This window comes from Populus alba, chromosome 18, assembly GCF_005239225.2.
Source record: "Populus alba chromosome 18, ASM523922v2, whole genome shotgun sequence".
Classification (NCBI taxonomy): domain Eukaryota; kingdom Viridiplantae; phylum Streptophyta; class Magnoliopsida; order Malpighiales; family Salicaceae; genus Populus; species Populus alba.
Window position 1 is genome coordinate 2,664,803 of NC_133301.1, and position 25,058 is coordinate 2,689,860.

At 30.5% G+C, this 25,058-nt stretch overlaps 1 protein-coding gene and 1 non-coding gene across 2 annotated transcripts; one reads left to right on the forward strand and one right to left on the reverse strand.

The window, feature by feature from the left end:
* Window positions 1–1,161: 1,161 nt before the first annotated feature.
* Window positions 1,162–1,233, reverse strand: TRNAG-UCC (transfer RNA glycine (anticodon UCC)). The gene has a single exon. It is a non-coding gene; the product is annotated as a tRNA-Gly (tRNA).
* A 16,391-nt stretch (window positions 1,234–17,624) lies between these two features.
* Window positions 17,625–25,003, forward strand: LOC118051090 (pleiotropic drug resistance protein 1). The gene is made up of 24 exons (XM_035061630.2): window positions 17,625–18,186; window positions 18,306–18,426; window positions 18,545–18,633; window positions 18,716–18,800; window positions 18,886–19,045; window positions 19,135–19,211; window positions 19,305–19,358; window positions 19,456–19,546; window positions 19,642–19,943; window positions 20,041–20,322; window positions 20,477–20,793; window positions 20,874–21,034; window positions 21,122–21,225; window positions 21,364–21,520; window positions 21,592–21,699; window positions 21,796–21,956; window positions 22,218–22,550; window positions 22,706–22,996; window positions 23,085–23,168; window positions 23,259–23,392; window positions 23,625–23,852; window positions 23,941–24,112; window positions 24,311–24,565; window positions 24,655–25,003. Exons 1-24 carry the CDS (start codon window positions 17,858–17,860, stop codon window positions 24,910–24,912), a joined length of 4,353 nt encoding a protein of 1,450 aa, XP_034917521.1. The 5' UTR covers window positions 17,625–17,857; the 3' UTR covers window positions 24,913–25,003.
* The last annotated feature ends 55 nt before the right edge of the window (window positions 25,004–25,058 follow it).

Sequence of the window (25,058 nt, forward strand, 5' to 3'; positions counted from 1 at the left end):
ACATCTACAGCATCTCTCAAGCCTTCCAAATACCATGACCTTCCCATCAGCCAACCTATCACGTGCATGCCATTTCAATGACGAGGCTTTAAAGGTATTGTTTGAAAACATGGTGTAAACTATATTCTCTTAAATTTTGAATTTTATTTATTTAAAATAATTTTTATATATATTTTTAAGTTGTTTTAATATGTTAATATTAAAAATAATTTTTAAAAAATAAAAAAAAATTATTTTGATACATTTCTAAATAAAAAATATCTTAAATTACTATCATTATCACAATCTCAAACATAAAATCTAACGATTAGTTCTTCAAACCAATTGGATGGAAGATACACTCAACGATGTGCATATCTCACATTAAAAATATGGAGCCATTAAAAAAGGTCACATGCTCGTCAGAACAACTAAGAGGATGTTTGAGAGTGTGGTAGCAGTTGCTTTTCAAATAGCTTTTCGTGCCGAAAAGCATGCCAATAATATTTTTTCATTTTTTAAAAATCATTTTTGATATCAACACATCAAAACGATCCAAAAAATACAAATTGCACTCAATTTTAGCAAAAAAAAAAAATTAAAATTTTTGGAAAAGCAGGTTTGACCGCAATACCAAACAGACACTAAATATGAGCTTTGCATGCTCAGCCAATCTTTTTCAATCCCTAGAATATAATTTTTTCTAAATTTGATCCCTTAAGTTTCATGCAAGTTCCAATTCTGTCTTTTCTTGTTAAAGTTTGGTTTGATAATGTTGTTAGCTTTGGCAATTGTTGTGGCTCTAATGACATTGTTTGACAATGATAATAAATTATGATATGTTTTCCCTATAAATACCTTACATATAATGTTTTTCCTTCACAATATATCAGAAAATACTATTTTTAACACTTTTTTTCTCCTATCTTTTTCTATCTAAACCTGGTACATGCGATGGTATTAATTGACATTAGAAACTCTTAAAAGTCCAAGAATATAAAACAAGAAAAAAATGAAAAGGTGATCTTGTCTTAATTGACATTAGCTGCTTAACAACAAAGCTCTATATTGAACAAAATTTTAAAGTCTGGATTGAAAGTAAGTTTTAAGACCACAGGGGCCAAAATGAAATTTTAAAGGAAGAGTTTAGTGAAATCAAATAAGAGAAAAGAAATGCAAAAATGCGTCTGCCGGGAGTCGAACCCGGGTCTATTGCTTGGAAGGCAATTATCCTAACCGTTGGACTACAAACGCTGCTTTATTACTCATCCCGAGGTTAATTAAATAATATTATATAATGTTGCGATACTGGAGAGTGATAGTCAGCAAGTCAACCCACTCGAAAGTTTCAGTCGACTGGAGAATTTCATGGTTCTTTTCTTGTTGCCAGGATTTGACCTTACAAAGGTATTTACGTCCGTTTATTTTTATATTTTAAAAAAAAATTAATTTTTATATATTAATTTTAAAAATTAATTTTTAAAAAAATAAAAAATATATATTATTTTGATATATTTCTAAATGAAAAATACATTATTAAAAAAAAACCGAAACTATATTCTTAAAAAAATACATTAAATGAACCGGGTGTGGGTGTCGAGATATATATATATATATATATATTATATATATATATATATATATATATATATATATATATATATATCGAGATAGAGAGAGGGGGAGGGGGGGTTTGTGGGCTAAACTAATGGACTACAAACATGGGCTTAATTTAACGAGCTGACAATAAAAATAATCCCTTGGGCCTCACAAGAGAGCAATAGGAATCTGAAGAGAGAATGACAGAAAGTAGGAAAAGAGAATGGGAATTCTGTCCAGCACAAGGTGCGGCTGCCCTCGTCTTTATTATTAATAGTGGTTTGCTTTGCTTTGCTTTTTCTTTTTCTTTTCTTTTTTTTAATTAATGTTTTTTTTTCTTTTTAATATTAGATTTGTTTTTATTTAGTTATTATATTCTCATAATACAAATTTTAAGTTTGACTAGTTAATCTAATTTGATGGGTTAACCCGATTAACTTGGATTTTTTTTTTATTCCTTTTATTTCGTCATTTAATATTGATTTGATTGAGAATTAAACTTCATGATTTATTCTGTATACTTTTCATTAGGTTATCCTAGTTTCATGAACCGAAAATAGTGCTTAATGGGTTAATATAAGTTGATTCGAGTTGTTTTTTGTGTCTTTTATTTAATTGATTTTAAAAAAATTATCATTCAACATTAGATCGTTTGATAATTGAGCTTTATAATCTGTTTTGATTTACTTTTTATGAGAATATTTTAGTCTCACGATCAAAGTCACTGGTTTTGGCATTTTGACCTTGGTTAAATCAAGTTATTTTTTTAATTTTTTTTCTAAGAGTTTATATCGGTTTCATGATCCAAGTCACGTGTCCTTGAACATTGGACTTGCTTTTTATTGGGTTGTTCTCGTCTCATGACCCAGGTCACGGGTTTGATAGGTTAACACAATTGACTCATTTTCTCTTTCTTTTTTTTAATTGACTTTTTTTTTTCAATTTCATCAATTAATATTGTGTTTGATTGGAAATTAAGCTCTGTGATTTGTTTTGGTTTGTTTTTCATTAGGTTATCTAGGTCTTATGACCCGAAAATAATGTTTAAAAGTTAACTCGGGTTGACTTGATTTATTTTTTATGTCATTTTTTTTAATTAAGAATTTTACAAATTTCGTTGTTCAATATTGGGTTTGACATGGGCGATTGAGAATCGAGTTTTATAATTTTTTTTTACTTTCTCTTTATGGGGTTATCCTAGTCTTAAAACCAAAGTCGCAGATTTGATAAATTAACTCAGGTTAAATCATGTTATTTTTTTTTATTTTTTTTTATAAGGTTATCTCGGTTTAATGGCTCGGGTCATAAGTTTGGTGAGTTGACCTTGACTTGGGTTATTTTTTATGTTTTTAAATTGATTTATTTTTTAATCTCGTCTCAATATTCAATATTAAGCTGGTTAAGGATTGGAATTCATAATTTGTTTCAATTTACTTTTCAAGAGGTTTTCTTGATCTTATAACTCAAGTTGCAAGCTTGACATGTTAACTTCAGTCATTTTTTTAGGTCTTCATCCTTCAATATTGGATTGATTGGGAATTAAGCTTCATAAATTATTTTAATTTGCTTTTGTATAAGTTAACATAGCCTCGTAACCCATGTCACAAATTTGACACGTTTAATCTAGGTTATCCTAAATGAATCTAATATGTTGTTATTTTAATATTAAAAAAAATATATCATTTTGAAATTTTATTTAGCCAATTATTGTTTTCACACGTTATATGAGTTGTTTTTTTGAACTAGTAAAGTCAACCGGTTTATATCAAATAAATTCTCCCATGATTTAATTTTTTTTCCACTATAAAAAAAATATTAACATTTAATTGTCATTTTGTCGAATAATCATCTCAACCTAAAAGTTTAAGCTGTTAGATGGAGTTCCAAGATATGATTTATATTATTCTCTAACACACTCCCATAAATGAAAGTTCTTCGGGCTTGAAACTTGCATAAACTCACATTACCTTGGACTTGATTTTTATCAAATAAATAAAAATTGTAAAATTTAAATTATTGATCGCTTGATCATCAAAACTCCGATACAATATCGAAGAATCATCTCAACATATAAACTTAAATTGTTAAATAAAATCATAAAATATAATTTATATTATTCTCTATCAATTTTTTTACATTAAAAAAAAACTTAACTTAAAGCACAACATGGTTTAATCATTTGGTAGAACAACGAAATCACACTTTCAGCTCGTAAATTTGGCGTCCAAATTTTGTTGGTCACCAACAGGTTCAGTTTAATGCTATACCACAACTAATTTCATTTTCAAGAAATAGCATTTACAAGAATTTATTTCACTATATATAATAAATCTATGCTAGAATTATATCCTTAAGATTGTTTAAAAAAACTTAATCTTAATTAATATATAAATTAATAAAAAAACAAAACAAAAAAAAAATTATTTGCCCTGTTATGCCTAAATCAATGAGGATAATACCAGTTTCCATTGTTAGTTAGAATATAAAAAATGGAATTGAATGAAAAAAAAAAAAAAAAAAAGTTTGAAAGAAAGGGATTTGAACGGTGGTCAACCTTTTACTTTTCTAGTTTTCATTAATCTAAGATTTGAGTAAAAAAAAAAAAAGAAATCTATCTTAAATTCTTAATATGAAAAAAGTCATCGGGAAGGCACTCTCGACTTTTATATTAGAAGATAACAATGATTGGTACCAACGGTGAGACTCATCAATGAATGGTGGAGGAAATTGAGTGATGCTCTCGGACCCCGAATTGGATGGGTTCAGAAATCCAATCATTCTCTTAAAAAAAAAAAAAAAAAAAAAACAAATATCTCTAAATGGGTCCTACCAATTAGGGATTAAAACAGTGCCCATGTCGTTGAAAAAAGCAACCAGGCAATAGTCACAGGCTACATGACGGGCAATCATAAATGTTATTGAACCGATGCATGATCCAGCAGAGCGCAATATTAGAGATGAGTAAAAAAAACTAAAAAATTAATTAAATTTAAAAAATATAAAAAAAATAATTGAAAAAACCAAATTAAAAAAAAACCTATCAAAATTTTAACAAACCAGCCAGTTTGATTTTGGTTTTATAAGCAAAAAACCGAACATAACCGAACCGAAACCGGAAAAAAACCAAGCCAAAACCGAAAAAACATAGCTGAGCCAGTTTGAACTGGTTTTTACCTTAAAAAACCGAACTGAAACTGGTCGGTTTGACCGGTTTCGGTTTTTTTAAAAAAAATTCAGTTTAGTTATTTTTTTTTTATAAGAACCAAATCAACCTGAAAATGATCACCTCTACCTAATACGTAAACGGCAGCACATGCAGGTCAAGAATGGAAAACTATCCAATAACAAAATTCACTGCTTCAAAATGTTAAACAGAAGATCAAGCTGGTCATAATTCAGATTTACGACTAATTATTATTCATATTGATGTACAAGGGTTTTAATCACTTGCAGAATGATGAAATACAATGTTTCTGTATATTTGTTTGATGGTGATTTCTGACTCCACCAAAGCCAGTTGCAAAGTGTCCATGCTTGCTACAACATTCCTTCATGTAGCTCTTGCAACATCCATCTCTCTCTTCTCCATGCTCATACAAGCATGCATGGTTGTTGGCTCTATATCAACATTTCAAAAGTTAATTGTGCAAGATCGTTTCTTAATTCTTGGGAAAATATTGGTTGACAACATTTGCCAATGGACAATATCGACTATATATTATTATTATTATCATTAATTAAAAAAAAACTAAAGGAGGAGATTTGGGATCGTTTGAAAATGCAGTTCAACCCGCGTTTTTAAAAAATAGTTTTTCTAAAAATTAATATTTTGATGTTTTCTTGACGTTTTGATGTGTTAGTACTTTGTTTTAATGCAATTTTAAGTGAAAAGCACTTTAAACCACAACCATAATTCCAAACAGACTCACAAAACACTATTTATTTAAATAATGCTTTGTTTTTTTTTTTTCAATCAAAGTTATTTTTTTATTATTTAATATTTGATTTTTTTAATATTGGGTGTGATATGGCTTATGCTGGTTTCAATTAACCCGCTTGGATGGATGCATGTACTCTAAGCCTCAAAACAATACTAAAAAAAATTTGGGAACACCGCGTTCAGTCAATCAAGTGGGTCAATCAAGTGCCCGAACTCTAAGGAAAAATCATTGTTGATGGTCCAAGACCATACATATTGATAAATGGAACTGCTATTTATTTGCTGAATAAACAGATCAGTCGAAAAAACCATAACTATACTTAACAATAAAACACTGGGAAAAGCCCATATACGGTGAAGCTTTTTTGTTGACACCGGAAAAAGTAGGAGTCCCATTCCTATTAACATAGGGACTGGAAGTGTAACGAAAGATATAATCCATAAATATTGATATGTATGTTCCATAAAAAAAATCTTATTATTTTTAATTAAAAAAAAATGAATTCTTTCTTGTTTATGATTCATTGACTCTTATCTCTTTTTAATTTTTAAAGAATCAGTCAATCAAAAAAAAAAATGAATTAAGTTTAACTTATTTTATAACTGTCTTGACAATTTTTATTTTTAATCACTATAGAAAATAGAACCTTTGATGCCTTCAATCCAATTTAAAGAAGTACCAGGTAGATAAAAATGTGTAAATTTTGACTGATCTAGTTTAGATCATATGTTTGGGCTGGATAATGTATCAAGGTATATACATTAAATTAGATAAGATTTTTCAATTTTAAAGAATTTAAAAGTCCGGAACAGAACTCTAAACTTTTTTGTTATATTATATGTCCATAAATCAATACCTAATGGAGTTGCTAAACCTTAACACAAATTTTCTACCTAACGAAACCCTAAGGATTAATACAATAAAATAGTTTCAGAAATCCCTTGAATGGAATGTTGAAATTGAAAAAAATGAAAAAAAAAATGAATTTTTTTCATTAATTTTAATGTTTCTAAAAAAAATATTACATTGAATTAACTCCTTCAAGCTCGCCGATTGAATAAAAAAAGGTTATTATAATTTTGAGCAAGCCGCCATGGTGAAATCGGTAGACACGCTGCTCTTAGGAAGCAGTGCTAGAGCATCTCGGTTCGAGTCCGAGTGGCGGCATAACATTTTTAAATTATCTATTTTTAAATTATCTAATTATTAAAAGGATAGAATAAATCCTATAATGAATTCAATTCCGTATGTAGAATTATGGATAATTAAAGTATTCCCCCTTTTTTTTTATGATATTTTTGACTTTAGAACATATATTAACTCATATATCTTTTTCGGTCGTTTCAATTGTAATTATAATTCATTTTCTAACCTTATTAGTTAATGAATTCGTGGGACTCTATGATTCGTCAGAAAAAGGCATGTTAACTACTTTTTTCTGCCTAACAGGATTACTAATTACTCGTTGGATTTATTCGGGACATTTACCAATAAGTGATTTATACGAATCATTAATATTTCTTTCATGGATTTTCTCTATTATTCATATGGTTCCATATTTTAAAAAACATAAAAATTATTTAAGCACAATAACCGCACCAAGTACTTTTTTTACCCAAGGCTTTGCTACTTGGGGTCTTTTAACCGACATGCATCAATCTAAAATCTTAGTACCTGCTCTAAAGGATCCGATATACAAATAATCGGATTTGTATCACGTCAAACTTTCCTATTTTATAGGAGTCCAATCAAATCAATTGTAAAGATTAGATTAGAAATCAACAAAAGAAAAAGTAAGTGGACCTAACCCATTGAATCATGACTATATCCACTATTCTGATAGTCAAATTCGATATAGATGAAATTGGAACAGTAGATCCGCTTTTTTCTTTCATTTTCATATTTCTTTGGACTCCGAAAAAAAAATTTGTCGATATTTCTGATTCAATCTTTTTGTTCCTAGTTATCTAGTTATTCTATAGGAATAAATTACTATTTCCTTCCTCCATTCCACAGAAAAGTTTATTCGAAGTCACAACATAAAACATAATAAGGGAATTCAAAATATCTTTCTTTGATTCCAGAACACAATTTCTATTGATATTATTTATATTGATATTTATATCTATATAATATATAAGATTAATAGGTGCGATAAAAAGACTTTCGTTTCATTTCAAATTTCCTATTATTTATTTAATATTGTATTGAATTTAATAATAGAAAAATTCATTCTCCTTTTTCTTTTCTGACAGATAACAGATATAAAATAAAGTAAATAGAAAAAAAGGTTCGAAGTGTCTTTCGCGCTTTGACCTGTGAAAGGGCGTATTCTGGGGTTTTATCTTCATCTGAAGAAAAAAGAAATATAAGAAAGACGACATTAAAATTAAAGAATACTAAAATGAAAGAATAAAGTATAAAATAAGAAAAGTATATGATATGGTAGTAGTTTAATGCACATAGAAATTAGAAGAGTACATAAAAATATTTCTTTTTATAAATATCACAAACAAGATCCAAGAATAAGATTCGTTTGATAGAATGAGATCTGAGGATCAACTGGTAACGAAAGAGGGAATAACTTGTTCCTTGAATGATTCTTTCAAAAAATTCATCTATTGGATTGATGAGTCGTCATCAAAAAACTCACGGTTCATATGGTTATTAAGACTAAGAAGGAATAACCAAATTGAGTTCATGAATTTACCTAAATCAGGTTATGGACCGATAAAAAAATTTTGATCTTCGAAACCCATTAGAAATTAAAGGGGGCAATGTACAAGAAATCAAATCATACATAAATGATAGAAGCTTCGAAGGCCCTGAAAATGCTATGAGGTGTTCGGAAATGGTTGAAGTAGTTGAATAGGAGGATCACTATGACTATAGCACTTGGTAAAATTTACCAAAGATGAAAATGATTTATTTGATATTATGGATGACTGGTTACGGAGGGACCGTTTCGTTTTTGTGGGTTGGTCCGGTCTATTGCTCTTTCCTTGTGCCTATTTTGCCTTAGGGGGTTGGTTCACAGGTACAACCTTTGTAACCTCATGGTATACCCATGGATTGGCCAGTTCCTATTTGGAAGGTTGCAACTTCTTAACCGCCGCAGTTTCTACTCCTGCTAATAGTTTAGCCCATTCTTTATTATTACTATGGGGTCCTGAAGCACAAGGAGATTTTACTCGTTGGTGTCAATTAGGTGGCTTGTGGACTTTTGTTGCTCTCCACGGAGCTTTCGGACTAATAGGTTTTATGTTACGTCAATTTGAACTTGCTCGATCCGTGCAATTACGACCTTATAATGCAATCGCATTCTCTGCTCCAATTGCGGTTTTTGTTTCTGTATTCCTGATTTATCCACTAGGTCAGTCTGGTTGGTTCTTTGCGCCTAGTTTTGGCGTAGCAGCTATATTTCGATTCATCCTCTTTTTCCAAGGATTTCATAATTGGACACTGAACCCATTTCATATGATGGGAGTTTGATTCGCATTTCCATAAGAATGAACACTATGATTCGCATTTCGAACAGGCATGAATACAGCATCTATGGAATAACTTCCGTCTTGAAAGTTTTTTGGCGGTTTCATACAATAGCCACGATTTCTCTCGATTTCTAATCCAATATGCAAATCAATCGGTTCCCTTAAGCTAGCGATATGTTGTGTATTATCAATGATTTCCACAGACGGCGGTAAGATGATGTCTTGAGCAGTTACACATCCAGGACCCTTGACACAAATAGACGCGTTATGAGTTCCATATAAATTGCTTCTCAATACAATTTCTTTCAAATTCATTAAAATTTCATGTATTGATTCTTGAATACCCGTTATAGTAGAAAATTCGTGCGGTGTAAATCATGTTCTATAAAAAAAAAATTATGATTAAAAATTAAAATTTTTATATGTTTTGGATTGTTTTAATATACTGATTTCAAAAATAATTTTTTTTTTTTTAAAAAAAACATCATTTTGATGTATTTCGGTACGAAAAACACTTTAAAAAGCAACCACAACCACACTCTCAAATAGACCCTTTAAAATTTAAATTCCATTCTTGGAATTTCTTTATAAATGTGTTTCATAAAATTTTAATTTATTATTTTATAATTTTAAATTATTTTAATAAATTTAAATAAAAATATTAAAAAAAACAATTACTATTATATTTTCAACCATCCCGTAGCAATGATAAACGTTAAATATTATAAGATATGATTGATTAAAATAAAAGTATTGACCATAAACCCACAGATTTATTTTATTTTTTCCGGATCCATGGGGATTTTGAACACATGGTACGAGCACTGCTCGGTTTTTTGTTTTCAACGGTGCATTGCATCTAATCTTTGTACAGCCTTGGTTAGCTACCTTTAGATAGCTGGATATGTTGTTGTTGTGTGCATGAGTGGCATTTACCCTATATTTCTTTATGATAGCTTACCATTTTCTTTCATGTTGTTCATTCCATGGAGAGTGATTTTGTGTTTTCTATTTTTTTTTTATTTACCATCAATAAAAAAATATGTTTTTAGCTTATTTTCAAGAATTGTTTTTATTATTATTTTGGGTGGAGTATATTTTTCAAATGTTATAAAATATTTAAAAATATTATGTTATTTGTTGATTATATCTAATTTGATTTTTAATATTTTAATTGATACATTTTTTTGAATTTTTATTTTATTTTATTTTCAACTTTATCCCTTAAAATTTGATTTAATTTGATTTTTATATTAACTCTAGTCCTTACTCTTTTGATTATTATTTTTTTCCTCTTATTCTTTGTCTTAATTGAGATTTTTTTATCTATCAAGCTTCGTCTCTATTCTTTTTATTGTTATCAATATTTGAAATTATATTATTTTTATTTTTCACCATTTTTAAAAATTTTATCTATTATATTTAGTCTCGATTATTTGGATTATTATTTGTTTATTTGAAATAATTTATGTATGAAATTGGATTTTTTTGGTCATGTTTCATCATATTTCAATCTTTTTATATGTCAAATTTAGTTTTTATTATTTTAATTGTTATTTATTTTATTTGAAATAATTTATGAAAATAATTTTTTTTTCAATTTTATACTCCTTCAACTTTTTTATTTGTCAGTTTTAGTCTTAATTCTTTTAATAAAACTAGAAAAAAAAAAACTAAAATGTTAATAAGTAATTTTTCAACTTATTTTTCATTGTATAATAAAACGCTAGAAATTATTTTTCAATTTATTTTTCATGATATTATCATACATAAAAAAAAATCAATTAACTTTTCATGAAAATTATTTTTAAAAGAAAAATATTTTTCAAGTCTGAAATAAAAAAGAAAAAAGGAAAACATGTTTGAAGTGCATAAACAAGGGGAAAGACACCACAATTTCAAAAAGAATAGCGTAGTGCTGTTGTATAATGTTTTAATGTATGGTGTGATTTGAACGAAAAAGAATGATGGAGACAATACACCACAATTTCAAAAAATGGGTTGGTAGGCATTACCATCTACTTTCTTGTTTGAAATCATATATTATTTAGTGGATGTCTGGAATGCATTTACTTCTTTTTAAAAAAAGAAGTAATTTAAAAATATATTTCATTTAAAAAACATTAAATTAATACTTATTTTAAATATTTTTTAATAATTTTAATATATTGATATCAAAAATAAATAATTTTTTTAAAAAATTACCATATATCATAATTTCAATCTTTTCAACACGGTGGGTACAATATCCTTAATAACCTAAACTTTGTAAATCACATGTTATGTGTCAACGTAAATGGAAAAATGATGGCATTATCCATCTTATGTTATTTTTCTTTCAACTTTGAGCCTTGTAATGTCAAGACCTCGATGCTGCAAATGCCACGTTGACTTTAATTTATTAACACATATAAATATATGTCAATAATATATATGTTTATTGATTTTAAGATTTGTCAAGCAAAAGTACTCTATATCAACAAAAAGAGTTTAGCACATGAATTATGATGGTTAATAATAATATATTCTTCATTGAAATAATTTTATTATCAATTAGTTTTCTTTTGACGAGTGTATTTAATATCATGTTATTTTTTAAAATTCTTTTTTATTTAAAAATTTATTAAAATAAAATTTTAGAGTTTTTTTATTTTTAATGTTAGTGCATTAAAATTATAAAAAATACTAAAAATTATTAGTTTACTTTTTTTCAAGTAAAATATAATTAAAAAAAAAATATTCCACTCCCAAAAACAAAAAATTACTTGATTTTAAATATTAATTGCTTATTTAATAGTGTGGTTATGATTGTTTTTTCAAAATATTTTCTGTGTTGAAATACATTAAAATAATATTTTTTTATTTTTAAAAAATTATTTTTAAAATTAACGAATGAAAATGATCCTAAAATATATAAAATAAACTGCTTTTTAATAAAAAAAATATAACTACATTTCCTATCATTCAATTATTAACAGCAATCACGAAAAGTAATGGTTGTCAACCAAGAAAACAGAAAAAAGAAACTCCCTCAACTTTCGTTTTGGATTTTAGAAAGAAGCTTTAAATAAATTAGTTTCGTACTGATTAGAGTTCATCATTAACATCTCTTGCCCTAATGCTTTTATGGAAATTAATCGATCAATGTCGTCCTTTTCTAGGACAACAAAATCTCCTCAAGAACATGGAGAATCTGTTACCTAACTCGTCAAAAGACACTTACCTGAAAATATATAGGCAAAAGCTATGGTTTTAAAAATAATTATTTTTGTATGTTTTTAAATTGTTTTATTGTGTAAATATTAAAAAAAATTAAAAAACTATTTAAATATACTTTCAAAATAAAATAAAAAAACCTAAAAACTTAAAAAAAACTCATCACCAAACTCTACTAAGCAATGATTTCTCTTTCTTTTGGCACCCTAAAAATGAGAGAGGTCTCATTCCCTAGGAGAGTGTTTAAGATTTAATAATTAAAAATGTCATCATTATATATTTTAGGTTGAAGCAAGCACATATACAAGTTTAGGGGTGAGAAAAAAAAATTAAAATTTTAAATAAAAAAAAAACCAAAAAGAAATTAAAATACTCAAATCATAAAAAGAAAAACCGATTAAATTTATTAAAATTTTGAAAAAAACTGAACCAAACCTAAATAAAAAAAACCGAATTAAACAGGAAAAAAATGAGCCAAAACTAGTTTGAACTGGTTTTTGTTCTAAAAAATCAAACCGAACCAAAACCAGTCGGTTTGAACCAGTTTCGGTTTAGTTTTTTTTTTTTTTAAAAATTGATTTTATTACTATTTTTTTATAAAAACCAAATTGAACAAAAAATAATCACCCTAATAAGTTCTATAAGCTTTTTTTTCTTATATATTTTCCCTTTGGGTGCTCTATATTTAACGTTCATGCCCAAGAACCTATCTCTTTTGTTTCATTAAATTAAATAAAATGCCTAGAGTAAATCGACATTAATTATATTAATTCATTTGTTCACTTTAGTGTTACCAATAATAGAAAAATTAACAAAAAAAATTATTTCCACCTCTTCTATAAGCTTTGCTTATAGATTTTTTGTGTTCACATTGCCAGCAATCATTTATTAGAAAAATAAATAAATAAAGGTTGAGCAGATCATAATTTTGTTTCATTAATTGTGTTGCAATTTATTTCTGTTTAAAGTTACAAGGGTGCAGATTTGATTCGGTGGAGACCCACGTTGCATGTACAGACAAGATCTTCTTTCTGGGATTTGGTACAGCTAGGCAGATTGATTTGAACCGTCGATTCTGTAGAATCAAAATCCCACCAGGAGTTTTGACCTGGAGCTGCTGCTAATGAATCTTCCCTCACATTCGCATTTAAAATTGAGCTGTTGACCTGGGTTTTGGGTTTGTTCCGATATGTTTTAAATAAAAATTAAAAAATTAAATTAATATTTTTTTCAATAAAAAATAAAAAAAATTTAGAAGTGATATGATAAGGTTTTAATAGAATAAGACCAGACAATTGAGTTGGCTATATTTGATTAAATCAACTCCATTTAATTATGTTAACTTTTAATATTATTCCATATAAAACTTAAATTCTATTAACGGGTTAATGAGTTAATTTATCAAGCTAAATTAAATTAATAACTATAATTAAAACATATTTTAATTTTATTATACATATAAAAACTTGAGGGGAAATTGAGAAGTAAAATTTTAAAAATTATGTTTTTAATAAAATCAGAAAAAAACAGATGTCATTTTAATGAGGGGTGATAAAAATTAATTAATTAGTTATTCATCTCAACAGATAAAATATTTAATATTTTACTAAATGTTTTTCCTTTTTATTTATTTTTTATTAGTGTTTGCTATCTCTATTATTATAACACTATAGCTGTCTCCGATTAATATTAAAGAACACTTAGAATATTTTCGAGCGAGCTTAAATAGAAAATTAATAGAAACATACGTACCAAGTGAAGTAATAGATGACAGGTCGTTAGGATACCCTTAAGATTAAGAGTGTTTAAAAAAAATCTTGTGAAATAGTTATTTTATTAACTCATGCATGCATTACCAGTTACATTGAGGCGACCAAAAGAAAAAACAGAATAAAAAATTTGTACATTATTGTGGTTGACTTCTTATCACAGATTAGAAAATATTATTAATAAATATCTTATAATACTTTTTTTTTTTAATCCATAGTACCTTTCTATAATTATATTATTTAATTTTAGTTTACTATAATTTATAAATAATGCAATGTAAAATAGAAATCTCAGTAAGTTAGAGATCAATATTTAAAACTCATGGTAAACTTATAGAGAAATTATTTCAAGAAAATGAGCATATAATTAATTTATGCACCCTTAATCTTCAAGGTATAACTAATATCTGCGGTCATAAATTATATCAGATAATTATAAAAGGCTTCATTTACTTTAAAAATTAAAACAATAAAAATATTCCATATTGTAGTTTTTAACTTCTAGTTTTTCCTTAAACCCAATTAAATAATAAAAAAAATTATTGTTATTTTACTTCGAAGAAATCCCAGAGTTCTTTGGGAATTTGGCTTTGCTTCCCTACTACAAGCAACATGCGGAAATGATAATACAATAGAAGAAAAATATATATATATATATATATATATATAAAAAAGTGTAATTTAAAAAAGAAATAATTTTGAAGGACAAGATAAAAAAAAAAATTAAAAAAATGACTTCTAAAAAAACATGAGCCACCTGGAATAACCTAATGATGATAAATGAAGTTTTTATAAATAATTGAAACCAACTCGATCCAACCTTCATAATTTGTGACATGAATTATGAGGTTCGGATCACAACGTAAAAAACAAAACTTGAAAAAATAAAAATATAAAATTCTAAACCAATCAAAATAATTAAGGATAAACTTGAAAAAAACAAATTGAAAAAAAAATGATTTAAAAAATATAGATTTTAAAAGAAAGAAAACCAAATTTGACACAAAAAAATAAAACTATATTATAAGGGATGAAATTGAAAATAATTTCAATTAAGAATAGGATAAGAACAACTAGAAATAACAATAAAAAGAATGAAGACCATATTTAATATTAAAATAAAATATCAATTGATGACATCCAAAAAAAAATTAATTCAATAAGGGATTTAAGACAAAAAAACATCACACTTAAAAGAGATAAAGTGTAAAGTGATGAAATTAAAAAAAAAACATTAACTTAATAGATGATCTAGGATCAAATACGTTGCAATTAAAAAAAAAAAAAAAGAGAATCAAACATGATATAAAAATAAAGTATTAAAAAACAAATTAACTCAATAAATAATTTAAGACAAAAGACATTGTAATCAAAATAATGAAGACCTAATTTAACTTACCAAACAAGTAACTAGACTTTCTTGTTTTTTTTTTTTTTTTTTGCAATAATCAGCATAATTTTATATGAGAGAGGAAAAAGAAAGAGGAAATGAATAACTCCTTGCCGAAGCTCATTTGCATGTCGTCAAAGAACATGCACCTCACCACCATGACAGGGGTGGTGAGACGCATCAAACGCCGTCTTAGAAAGTGGAATTCAGTGCTGTGTGGGTGTCACATGCGCCACCCAAAAAACACGAGTGGAGCTCACTTATTAATGTGTGCATAGCATAGCATAGCATGTGTTAATCACTTTTAAATTTTAATATTAATTTTTATATATTAAAATATCAAATCACTTCTAACCACACATGAGAATTACAAAAAAAATCATAGCAAAAAACCTAAATAACCATGCATCTATAAATAAAAAGAGCTTATTATTTAGGAATATTTAAGTAATTAACCTACATACAAAATATGAAAACCCCGAAGAGCTCTTAACCTAAGGGAAAAAAAATTTTCAAGGATCATTTAGTAATTATGATGTAGAAAAAAAACATAAAATTATTGCTTAACACTCTTCTTTAATGTAATTATTAATAAACCTTGTGAAAAAGACTTTTATATCCCCTAAACTCAAGTTTGCTCACCAAGATTAGAATAATAATTTTACTATAAATTGCACTGCGTATAATTTACCGTAAAACACGGTGTGTTTTAGATTTTTTTGTAATTAATAATAATAATAATAATAATAATAATAAATGTTAGAATAGTTGTTTCCACGTTGAACACTTGCACATGCATCACTTGTCAGAGTTTTGTGGCCGCCTGCAACTCTTGTCGGTAATAACTATATCCATAATTAATTCTATTTTAAAGAATTTAATTTGTTGTAAAATTATTTAATAATAGGCATTGCATTGATCTTCAGGGGGATTTTTGAAGATGAATTGCAATACCACTGATTTATTAATATAAAATTTTAAGTAAATCGATACATAAGAACTTTGAAACTCGGCCAATAATTGACTGTTAAGGAACCTTCAAAAGTGGGCAACATTATTTTAATTATTTTTCGAATCTTTGCATTTCATCATCATTGATTTTACGAAAATTAAATTGGTTGCGGATTACTATAAAGATCTTGACTGTTCAAGATCATAAGGCAATCCATGGAGATTGAAAATAATTTATTAGCCCTTTTCTCACCCCAACACATGCTCTTGAAGGGTAACTTGCACTTCAGATTTCTAAATTAACTCCAAGAAAGATAAGATGCTTAGAGATCCCATTTTTAATTGCTTCTATCTATTTTATTTTTATTTTTATTTTTCTAGTATAGTTAAGTGTAGGGGTAAGAAAAAAATTTAAAAAATCAATTAAACCGAGAAAATAAAAAAAATAACTGAAAAAACCAAACCGTGAAAAAAACCAATTAAAATTTTGAAAAAACCAAACTGTTCGGTTTCTGTTTATAAGTCTGAAATAAAAAAAACCAAACATAGCCGAACCCAAACAAAAAAAACCATAAAAACGAGTCAAACCAGAAAAAACCGAGCCAAACTAAAAAACCAAGTCAAACCGGTTTGAACCGGTTTTGTCTAAAAAATTGAACCGAATCGAAACCGGTCGGTTTGAATTGGTTTCGGCTTTTTTTTTTTTTTTAAAATTTGGTTTGATTTTTTTTTGATAAAAACCAAACCGAACCTAAAATAATTATCTCTAATTAAATGTTAAAAATTTTGTAAATTTGTAGATAGGAGTTATTATTAATTAAGGTATTATATTGCATTGTTTCTTAAATTATTTTTAGGATGCTAATTTAAGAGGAGGTCATTAAAACAATTTTTTTTAGGATCAAGAAAGCAATTAGCAATCTCGTGATTCATGATGACACCATCTCACTATATATAAAAAGAAAGAAAAATCTCACTAATTATAATAACAAGAAAATCCATAAAGATATCGATGCTGTTAAATAATTAATGTTGTTTTTACTCGATTTCTTCCAGAAATTTGAAGAAATAATAATAATAATAATAAAGAAATCCCTTTTTATCATAAGTAACATTATACATCAAAATATTATTTAATATCATATATTTCATAAATTAATTATATAACATGTGATGTTCTAAATCTCATATATATATATATATATATATATATATATATATATATATATATAGAAAGTGCCATTTCTTGCATACAAAGCATCTTCAAATAATTAAAACTCACGTTAATTCTTCGACTGAAAGGACAGAAAAGACAGCCATCTTATTGTCCATACTCTCTCCACCATGAACACTTGAAATTGAGAAGACAGAGAGTGCCCATACCTTATGCCAAGCTACTGATCAAACTCCTTGAGTTATTACAAAGTTCGTGTGCCTTGTTTTTCTTGCATGAAAGTTGGAGAAACTTCAGAAGTTGTTCATTGTCGAATGATATTGGCAACATTGTGAAAGAGAAAAAGAATGGACGGTGGAGGTGATATATTCAGAGTAAGCAGCGCACGTTTAAGCAGTTCTTCTAATATATGGAGGAATAGTACCTTGGACGTTTTTTCAAGATCTTCTCGTGATGAAGATGATGAAGAAGCTCTAAAGTGGGCTGCTTTAGAAAAACTCCCTACTTGTTTACGTATGAGAAGAGGTATATTAACTGAAGAAGAAGGTCAAGCAAGAGAGATTGATATAGCAAGCCTTGGTTTGATAGAGAAAAGGAATTTGTTGGAGAGGCTAGTTAAAATTGCTGAAGAAGATAATGAGAGATTCTTGTTGAAGCTCAAAGAAAGGATTCACAGGTATTGGATCTTGAAACTTCAAATTCATCCCAGTTCCTGAAAGATTTTCTTTTTCTTTTTGATACATCGCTGCTTCTGTTTTTTTTTTTTTTTTTTCTCTAAACTGGTTTTGGAAACAGAGTTGGACTGGATATACCAACAATTGAAGTCAGGTTTGAACATTTAAGTATTGAAGCAGAAGCTTATGTTGGGGGTAGAGCATTGCCTACGATTTTCAACTTCTCTGCTAACATGTTAGAGGTACAAAAGCTGCCATAGAAATCATGCTTGATTTATTTTCTTTTTTACTAGGCTAAAATTTCCTCAAGTATTGTGAACTGAACTCACTGATTGTCCTGTATTCTACCTATCTCCGAAGGGGTTCTTGAGTTTCCTTCACATACTTCCAAGTAGAAAGCAACCATTTCCCATTCTTCACGATCTCAGCGGGATCATCAAGCCGCGAAGGTCAGTGAAATTATTAAGTTAACAGTATATCTATATAGAGAATGCTGCAAAATGGTTGGTTTCTCATATTCAAGTTTTGCAGAATGACACTGCTTTTAGGCCCTCCTAGCTCAGGCAAGACCACGTTACTTTTGGCGCTGGCTGGAAAACTTGGTAAAGATTTGAAAGTAAGGAGACACAGATTTTCGGTATTTGTTTTTAAGAAATAGTTTTTTGCCTTGTGATCTGACCTTGATATTTGTGAAATTTCAGAGTTCAGGAAGCGTTACTTACAATGGACATGGGATGGCAGAGTTCGTCCCACAGAGGACATCAGCTTATATAAGTCAATATGATCTTCATATAGGAGAAATGACTGTGAGAGAAACACTGTCTTTCTCTGCAAGATGTCAGGGGGTTGGACCACGTTATGGTCAGTAAAACACCATTGTTTCAGCTTAGCAATTGTTTAATCAATGAAGGATTTGATTTGAATTACTGTGGGATTGTGAAAATATGCAGAGATGTTAACTGAATTATCAAGGAGGGAGAGGGAAGCAAATATCAAACCAGATCCTGACATTGATATTTTCATGAAGGTGAGAAAGGACTACAATAGAATTGAGTCCATAATCATAGTGAGAAAAGTGTTTTCATCATTAAAATATGCCCTAAACATTTGGATTCTACAGGCAGCAGCACTAGAAGGGCAAGAGACTAATGTAACAACAGATTATATTCTCAAGGTACTGGATGCAAATCTAACCAGGCCAGGGAGTTGCAGGATTACACAAAGATACACATATGGATATAACTAATCCTTCTGCTTCTTCAAATCAACAGATTTTAGGACTTGATATATGTGCTGATACCATGGTGGGTGACGAGATGATACGAGGCATCTCCGGCGGACAAAAGAAGCGAGTCACAACAGGTTAAGCATAAGGCAACATTTTGTTATTGTTAGGAGTAATTTCTTATGAGCATAAACCAGAACTTGGTGTTTTCTGGTCTATCTATGTGATGTAGGTGAGATGCTAGTTGGACCAGCAAGAGCACTTTTCATGGATGAGATATCAACTGGTTTGGACAGTTCAACAACATTCCAAATAGTGAACTCACTCAGGCAAACAACACACATTCTCAATGGAACTACTTTCATCTCTCTTCTTCAACCAGCACCAGAAACTTATGATCTTTTCGATGACATAATTCTGCTGTCGGAAGGACTGATTGTTTACCAAGGTCCCCGCGAAAATGTTCTTGAATTCTTTGAATCATTGGGCTTTAAATGTCCGGAGAGGAAAGGAGTTGCTGACTTCTTACAAGAAGTAATTCTATCCATAACTTCAAATGACATATTTCCCTTACAGATCTTGGAACAGCTTTGAGCTTGTTTATGAACTTTTTTCTGGTGATATCAAATAGGTGACATCAAAGAAAGATCAAGAGCAGTACTGGGCATGTAGAGATCAGCCTTACAGCTTTGTTTCAGCCAAGGAATTTTCTGAAGCATTCCAATCATTTCATATTGGCCGAAAACTAGGTGATGAACTTGCTACACCATTTGACAAGTCCAAAAGCCACCCTGCTGCTCTAACAACTGAGAAGTATGGTGTCAGCAAGAAGGAACTCTTGAAAGCTTGCATTTCAAGAGAATTTTTGCTCATGAAAAGGAACTCATTTGTCTACATTTTCAAATGCACACAAGTGAGGATTCTTTTCTTGTTTTCTGAAATCATAGCCATTCCATTCATAAGATCAAATTCTGTGCTCTCAAGGATTTGCATATGTTCAAAACTAGAATAAACTTCAAGCGCTTCATTGTTGTGACAATAATAACTTGTTCTTGCTTCATTTTCAGCTTATTATCTTAGCTTCCATAACAATGACTCTATTTCTAAGAACGGAGATGCATCGCAACACAATAGTGGATGGTGGGATTTATCTCGGAGCTCTTTTCTTCGCTATCATTGTCATCATGTTCAATGGCTTCTCAGAGCTTGCCATGACCATCATGAAGCTTCCTATTTTTTACAAGCAAAGAGACCTTCTCTTCTATCCTCCCTGGGCATATGCCATACCTACATGGATTCTCAAGATCCCAATCACGTTTGTAGAAGTTTCCATATGGACAATCATGACATATTATGTTATAGGCTTTGATCCAAACATTGGAAGGTGAGAAAATGGAACTTGTCAATGAATATGTTTTCTAGTCCCTTAGACTTCCATAATTTGCTGAAAGCTCTTCATGGCAGGTTTTTCAAGCAGTACTTGATATTTGTGTTGGCTAACCAGATGTCATCGGGGCTGTTCCGATTGACGGGAGCACTAGGAAGGAACATAATTGTAGCAAATACATTTGGTTCATTTGCATTGCTTGCAGTACTAGTTTTGGGAGGATTCATCTTATCAAGAGGTGGCTTGGATACATTTACTCTTATTTATTTTGTTAACTGTGATGAGATTAAATTCTGATTGTGAACCCTATATTCTTTTGCATTAGATAATGTGAAGCCATGGTGGATATGGGGCTACTGGGTCTCGCCGTTAATGTATGTGCAGAATGCGGCGTCTGTCAATGAATTTCTTGGGCATAGTTGGAGACATGTAAGAAGCTCCATGTTCTTGAACTCTGATGACAGGAAAACACACACACACACACACACACACACACACACATTGAAGACTCGAAGAAAATGCTTCAGCTAATACTAATACTAATAATTGGAAATATCCGTGCCACAGATTCCTCCTAATTCAACAGAGTCACTAGGAGTTGTTCTCTTGAAGGCTCGCGGAATTTTCCCAGAAGCACATTGGTATTGGATTGGAGTAGGAGCTTTGATAGGATATACCTTGCTGTTCAACTTCCTTTTCACCTTGGCTCTAAAATATCTCAACCGTGAGTGTCTACATTTACATGTTCAGTTTTGAAAGTTGAGCCCACCATTCTGATGATTGAATTGATTGCAGCATTCGGGAAGCCCCAGGCAATGTTATCAAAAGAGGCCTTGGCTGAGAGAAATGCAAATAGAACTGGAGAGTTGATTGAACTATCAACAAGAGGAAAGAGCTCTTCAGGTAGGTCAATAGACTAACCTATATAGATAGTTGCTTCTTTTCTTTTCTATCTTGTATGAAGGAAGCTATAAGTTAAACCTTCTGAATACATTGCAGTAAGAGGGATTGACAGCAGACGAAGTTCCTCAGCCAGGCCACCATCTTTAAGAATGCATAGCTTTGGTGATGCCAGTCAAAATAAGCGAGGAATGGTTCTCCCTTTTCAACCCCTTTCTATCACTTTCGATGAGATCAGATATTCGGTAGACATGCCACAGGTACCTTAAGGCTCTTTAATTATGAAGTAACAAAAAAGATATCAGCAACCTTAAAGAACAAATGAAAATGCTGAACTTTCTGGGAGTTACTGACATTATGGATGAATTGATTTGCTACGTAATTCTCCCAATGTCATTATGCAAAGACTTTCTGAATCTGTAGGAAGTCTCTAAATTTCTGAAAATACTTATTTGCTTTTTTGCAACCATTCTATTGAAATGCTGAAGGTGTGCATCCTGGCTTTTGCGCCACTCTTGCAGGAAATGAAGGCTCAAGGAATTCTTGAGGATCGTCTGGAACTTTTGAAGGGTGTCAGTGGTGCTTTCAGGCCGGGAGTCCTAACAGCTCTAATGGGTGTTAGTGGTGCTGGAAAGACCACTCTAATGGATGTGTTATCTGGAAGAAAAACCGGTGGTTATATTGAAGGAAGAATCTCTATCTCAGGGTATCCAAAAAACCAACAAACATTTGCTCGGATTTCAGGATACTGTGAACAGATTGATATCCATTCCCCTCATGTTACTGTCTATGAATCCTTGGTTTATTCTGCATGGCTTCGACTTTCCCCCGATGTCGATTCAGAGACAAGAAAGGTACATTTCCTTCTTTTTCTTATTTTTATTGTAGAACACGGAGGGAGGGATGAAGGAAAAGGCATTCAAAATCAAGGATGCAGCACGATTCTACAACTTTCCTGTTTTCTTCAGCCATCAGGTTAATGGCTCTAAATTCAATCAATGTGTTGCAGATGTTCATTGAGGAAGTCGTGGAGCTTGTGGAGTTAAACCCTTTAAGAGAAGCGCTAGTTGGATTGCCTGGTGTGAATGGTCTCTCTACCGAGCAGCGCAAGAGGTTGACAATTGCAGTTGAGCTTGTTGCTAATCCATCCATAATTTTCATGGATGAGCCAACCTCTGGCCTTGATGCCAGGGCAGCAGCCATAGTTATGAGAACAGTGAGGAACACGGTGGATACTGGGAGAACTGTAGTGTGCACAATACACCAGCCAAGCATAGACATATTCGATGCTTTTGATGAGGTGAGACATATTTCTCACCCTAATGGAACTATCAAACGAGTTTCTGTCATCTTTGTAGATTCTCTAATCCGTTATTTTCACATTGCAGCTATTTTTGCTGAAACGGGGAGGTGAGGAAATTTATGTTGGTCCAGTAGGCCGCCATGCTTGCCATCTAATCAAGTATCTTGAGGTTAGGATAATTTGCTTGATACAGAAGATACTCGAATCTTACCTTACTTGTTGCTAAAATGCTGACATTGAGGACCTGAACTTTACCAAGGAAATTGAGGGAGTTCCAAAGATTAAGGATGGCCACAATCCTGCAACTTGGATGTTGGAGGTTACTTCAGCAGCACAAGAAGCACTTCTCGGGGTTGACTTCACTGATATCTACAAGAATTCAGAACTATGCAGGTCAGACCACCTCACATTTCCTTTATTTATAAAAAAAATAAAATAAAAATAAAAATAGGAGAGAGTGGAAAAATAAAAGAGAACTTTATGGACCGTGTTTATATTCTGAGTTGAAAATGCTGTAACTGGAAAAAAGAAAAACAGGTGAAGCTTCATAAGAATCTATCATTTTCTAATGCACACAAATACACATTGTTACAAGGCTATTGACAATTTTCAGTGAATTATTCAGGAGAAACAAAGCATTGATCAAGGAACTAAGCTCTCCACCGCCGGGTTCAAACGATCTTTACTTCCCTACTCAATATTCGCATTCCTTCTTCACCCAGTGTATGGCTTGCCTATGGAAGCAGCACTGGTCCTATTGGCGCAACCCGCCATACACTGCTGTCAGACTGTTGTTCACAACATTCATAGCTTTAATGTTTGGGACAATATTTTGGGACATGGGCTCCAAAAGGTACGTAGAAGTTGCAGCGTATTCTTTACACAAGGGCTAAACCCTCCTCTTTTGCTCTCTAACATAAATGAAATGTTCTGAACTGCAGAAGGAACAGACAAGATATCTTTAATTCGATGGGTTCTATGTACGCTGCTGTTCTTTTCATAGGGGTGCAGAATGCTACATCAGTGCAGCCAGTTGTTGCTATTGAGAGAACAGTATTTTACAGAGAAAGAGCAGCAGGAATGTATTCTGCATTGCCATATGCCTTTGCACAGGTAAATTGATTTTGTTACTCAGCCTTTTTGTCTTCGTGGAAAGGAATTCATTGATTCATCAATGCATGATCCATCTGTCAAGATTTAAGGTATATAAATACAGGAAACATGCAGAAGAGACTGCTTAATGCTTGTTCTGAGATTCCAGGAAAATCAACCGCAAGGTTCCCTCACCTGGGCATTTGTTTTTCTATGCAGGTTATGATTGAAATACCATACATTTTAGTTCAGACTCTTATATATGGAGTTATAGTGTACACCATGATTGGTTTTGATTGGACAGTTAGCAAGTTCTTCTGGTACATCTTCTTCATGTACTTCACTTTATTATACATGACTTGCTATGGCATGATGACTGTCGCCGTCACGCCAAACCACAATGTTGCTGCTATAGTTTCATCTGCTTTCTACGCAATTTGGAATCTTTTCTCAGGATTCATTGTTCCTCGAACGGTAACTTACCCTCCCTTGTGTTTCTATACCAACTAATCTAAATCAAAAACAGACCAGGACTAAAGATGATTAACTCTTGTTTCTGACAGAGGATTCCTATCTGGTGGAGATGGTACTTCTGGGCATGTCCGGTCTCTTGGACCCTCTATGGATTGATTGCTTCGCAATATGGAGACATTAAGGATAAACTAGACGGTGATGAAACAGTAGAAGATTTCGTGAGGAATTATTTCGGTTTTCGACACGACTTCGTTGGAATTTGTGCAATCGTAATTGTTGGGATCTGTGTGCTATTTACATTCACCTTTGCATTCTCCATTAGAGCATTTAACTTCCAGAGAAGATGAGATTTTTTTCTGCTTTTCTACATTGATAAATGTATAAAGCAATCAGAAATTTATCATTGCTTCAAGTTCTATTGATCATAATTTTTGCTCATGTTGGAAACGTGGTTTGTGTCTGCACGCGCGAAAGCAGATCTATGTCAAACTTG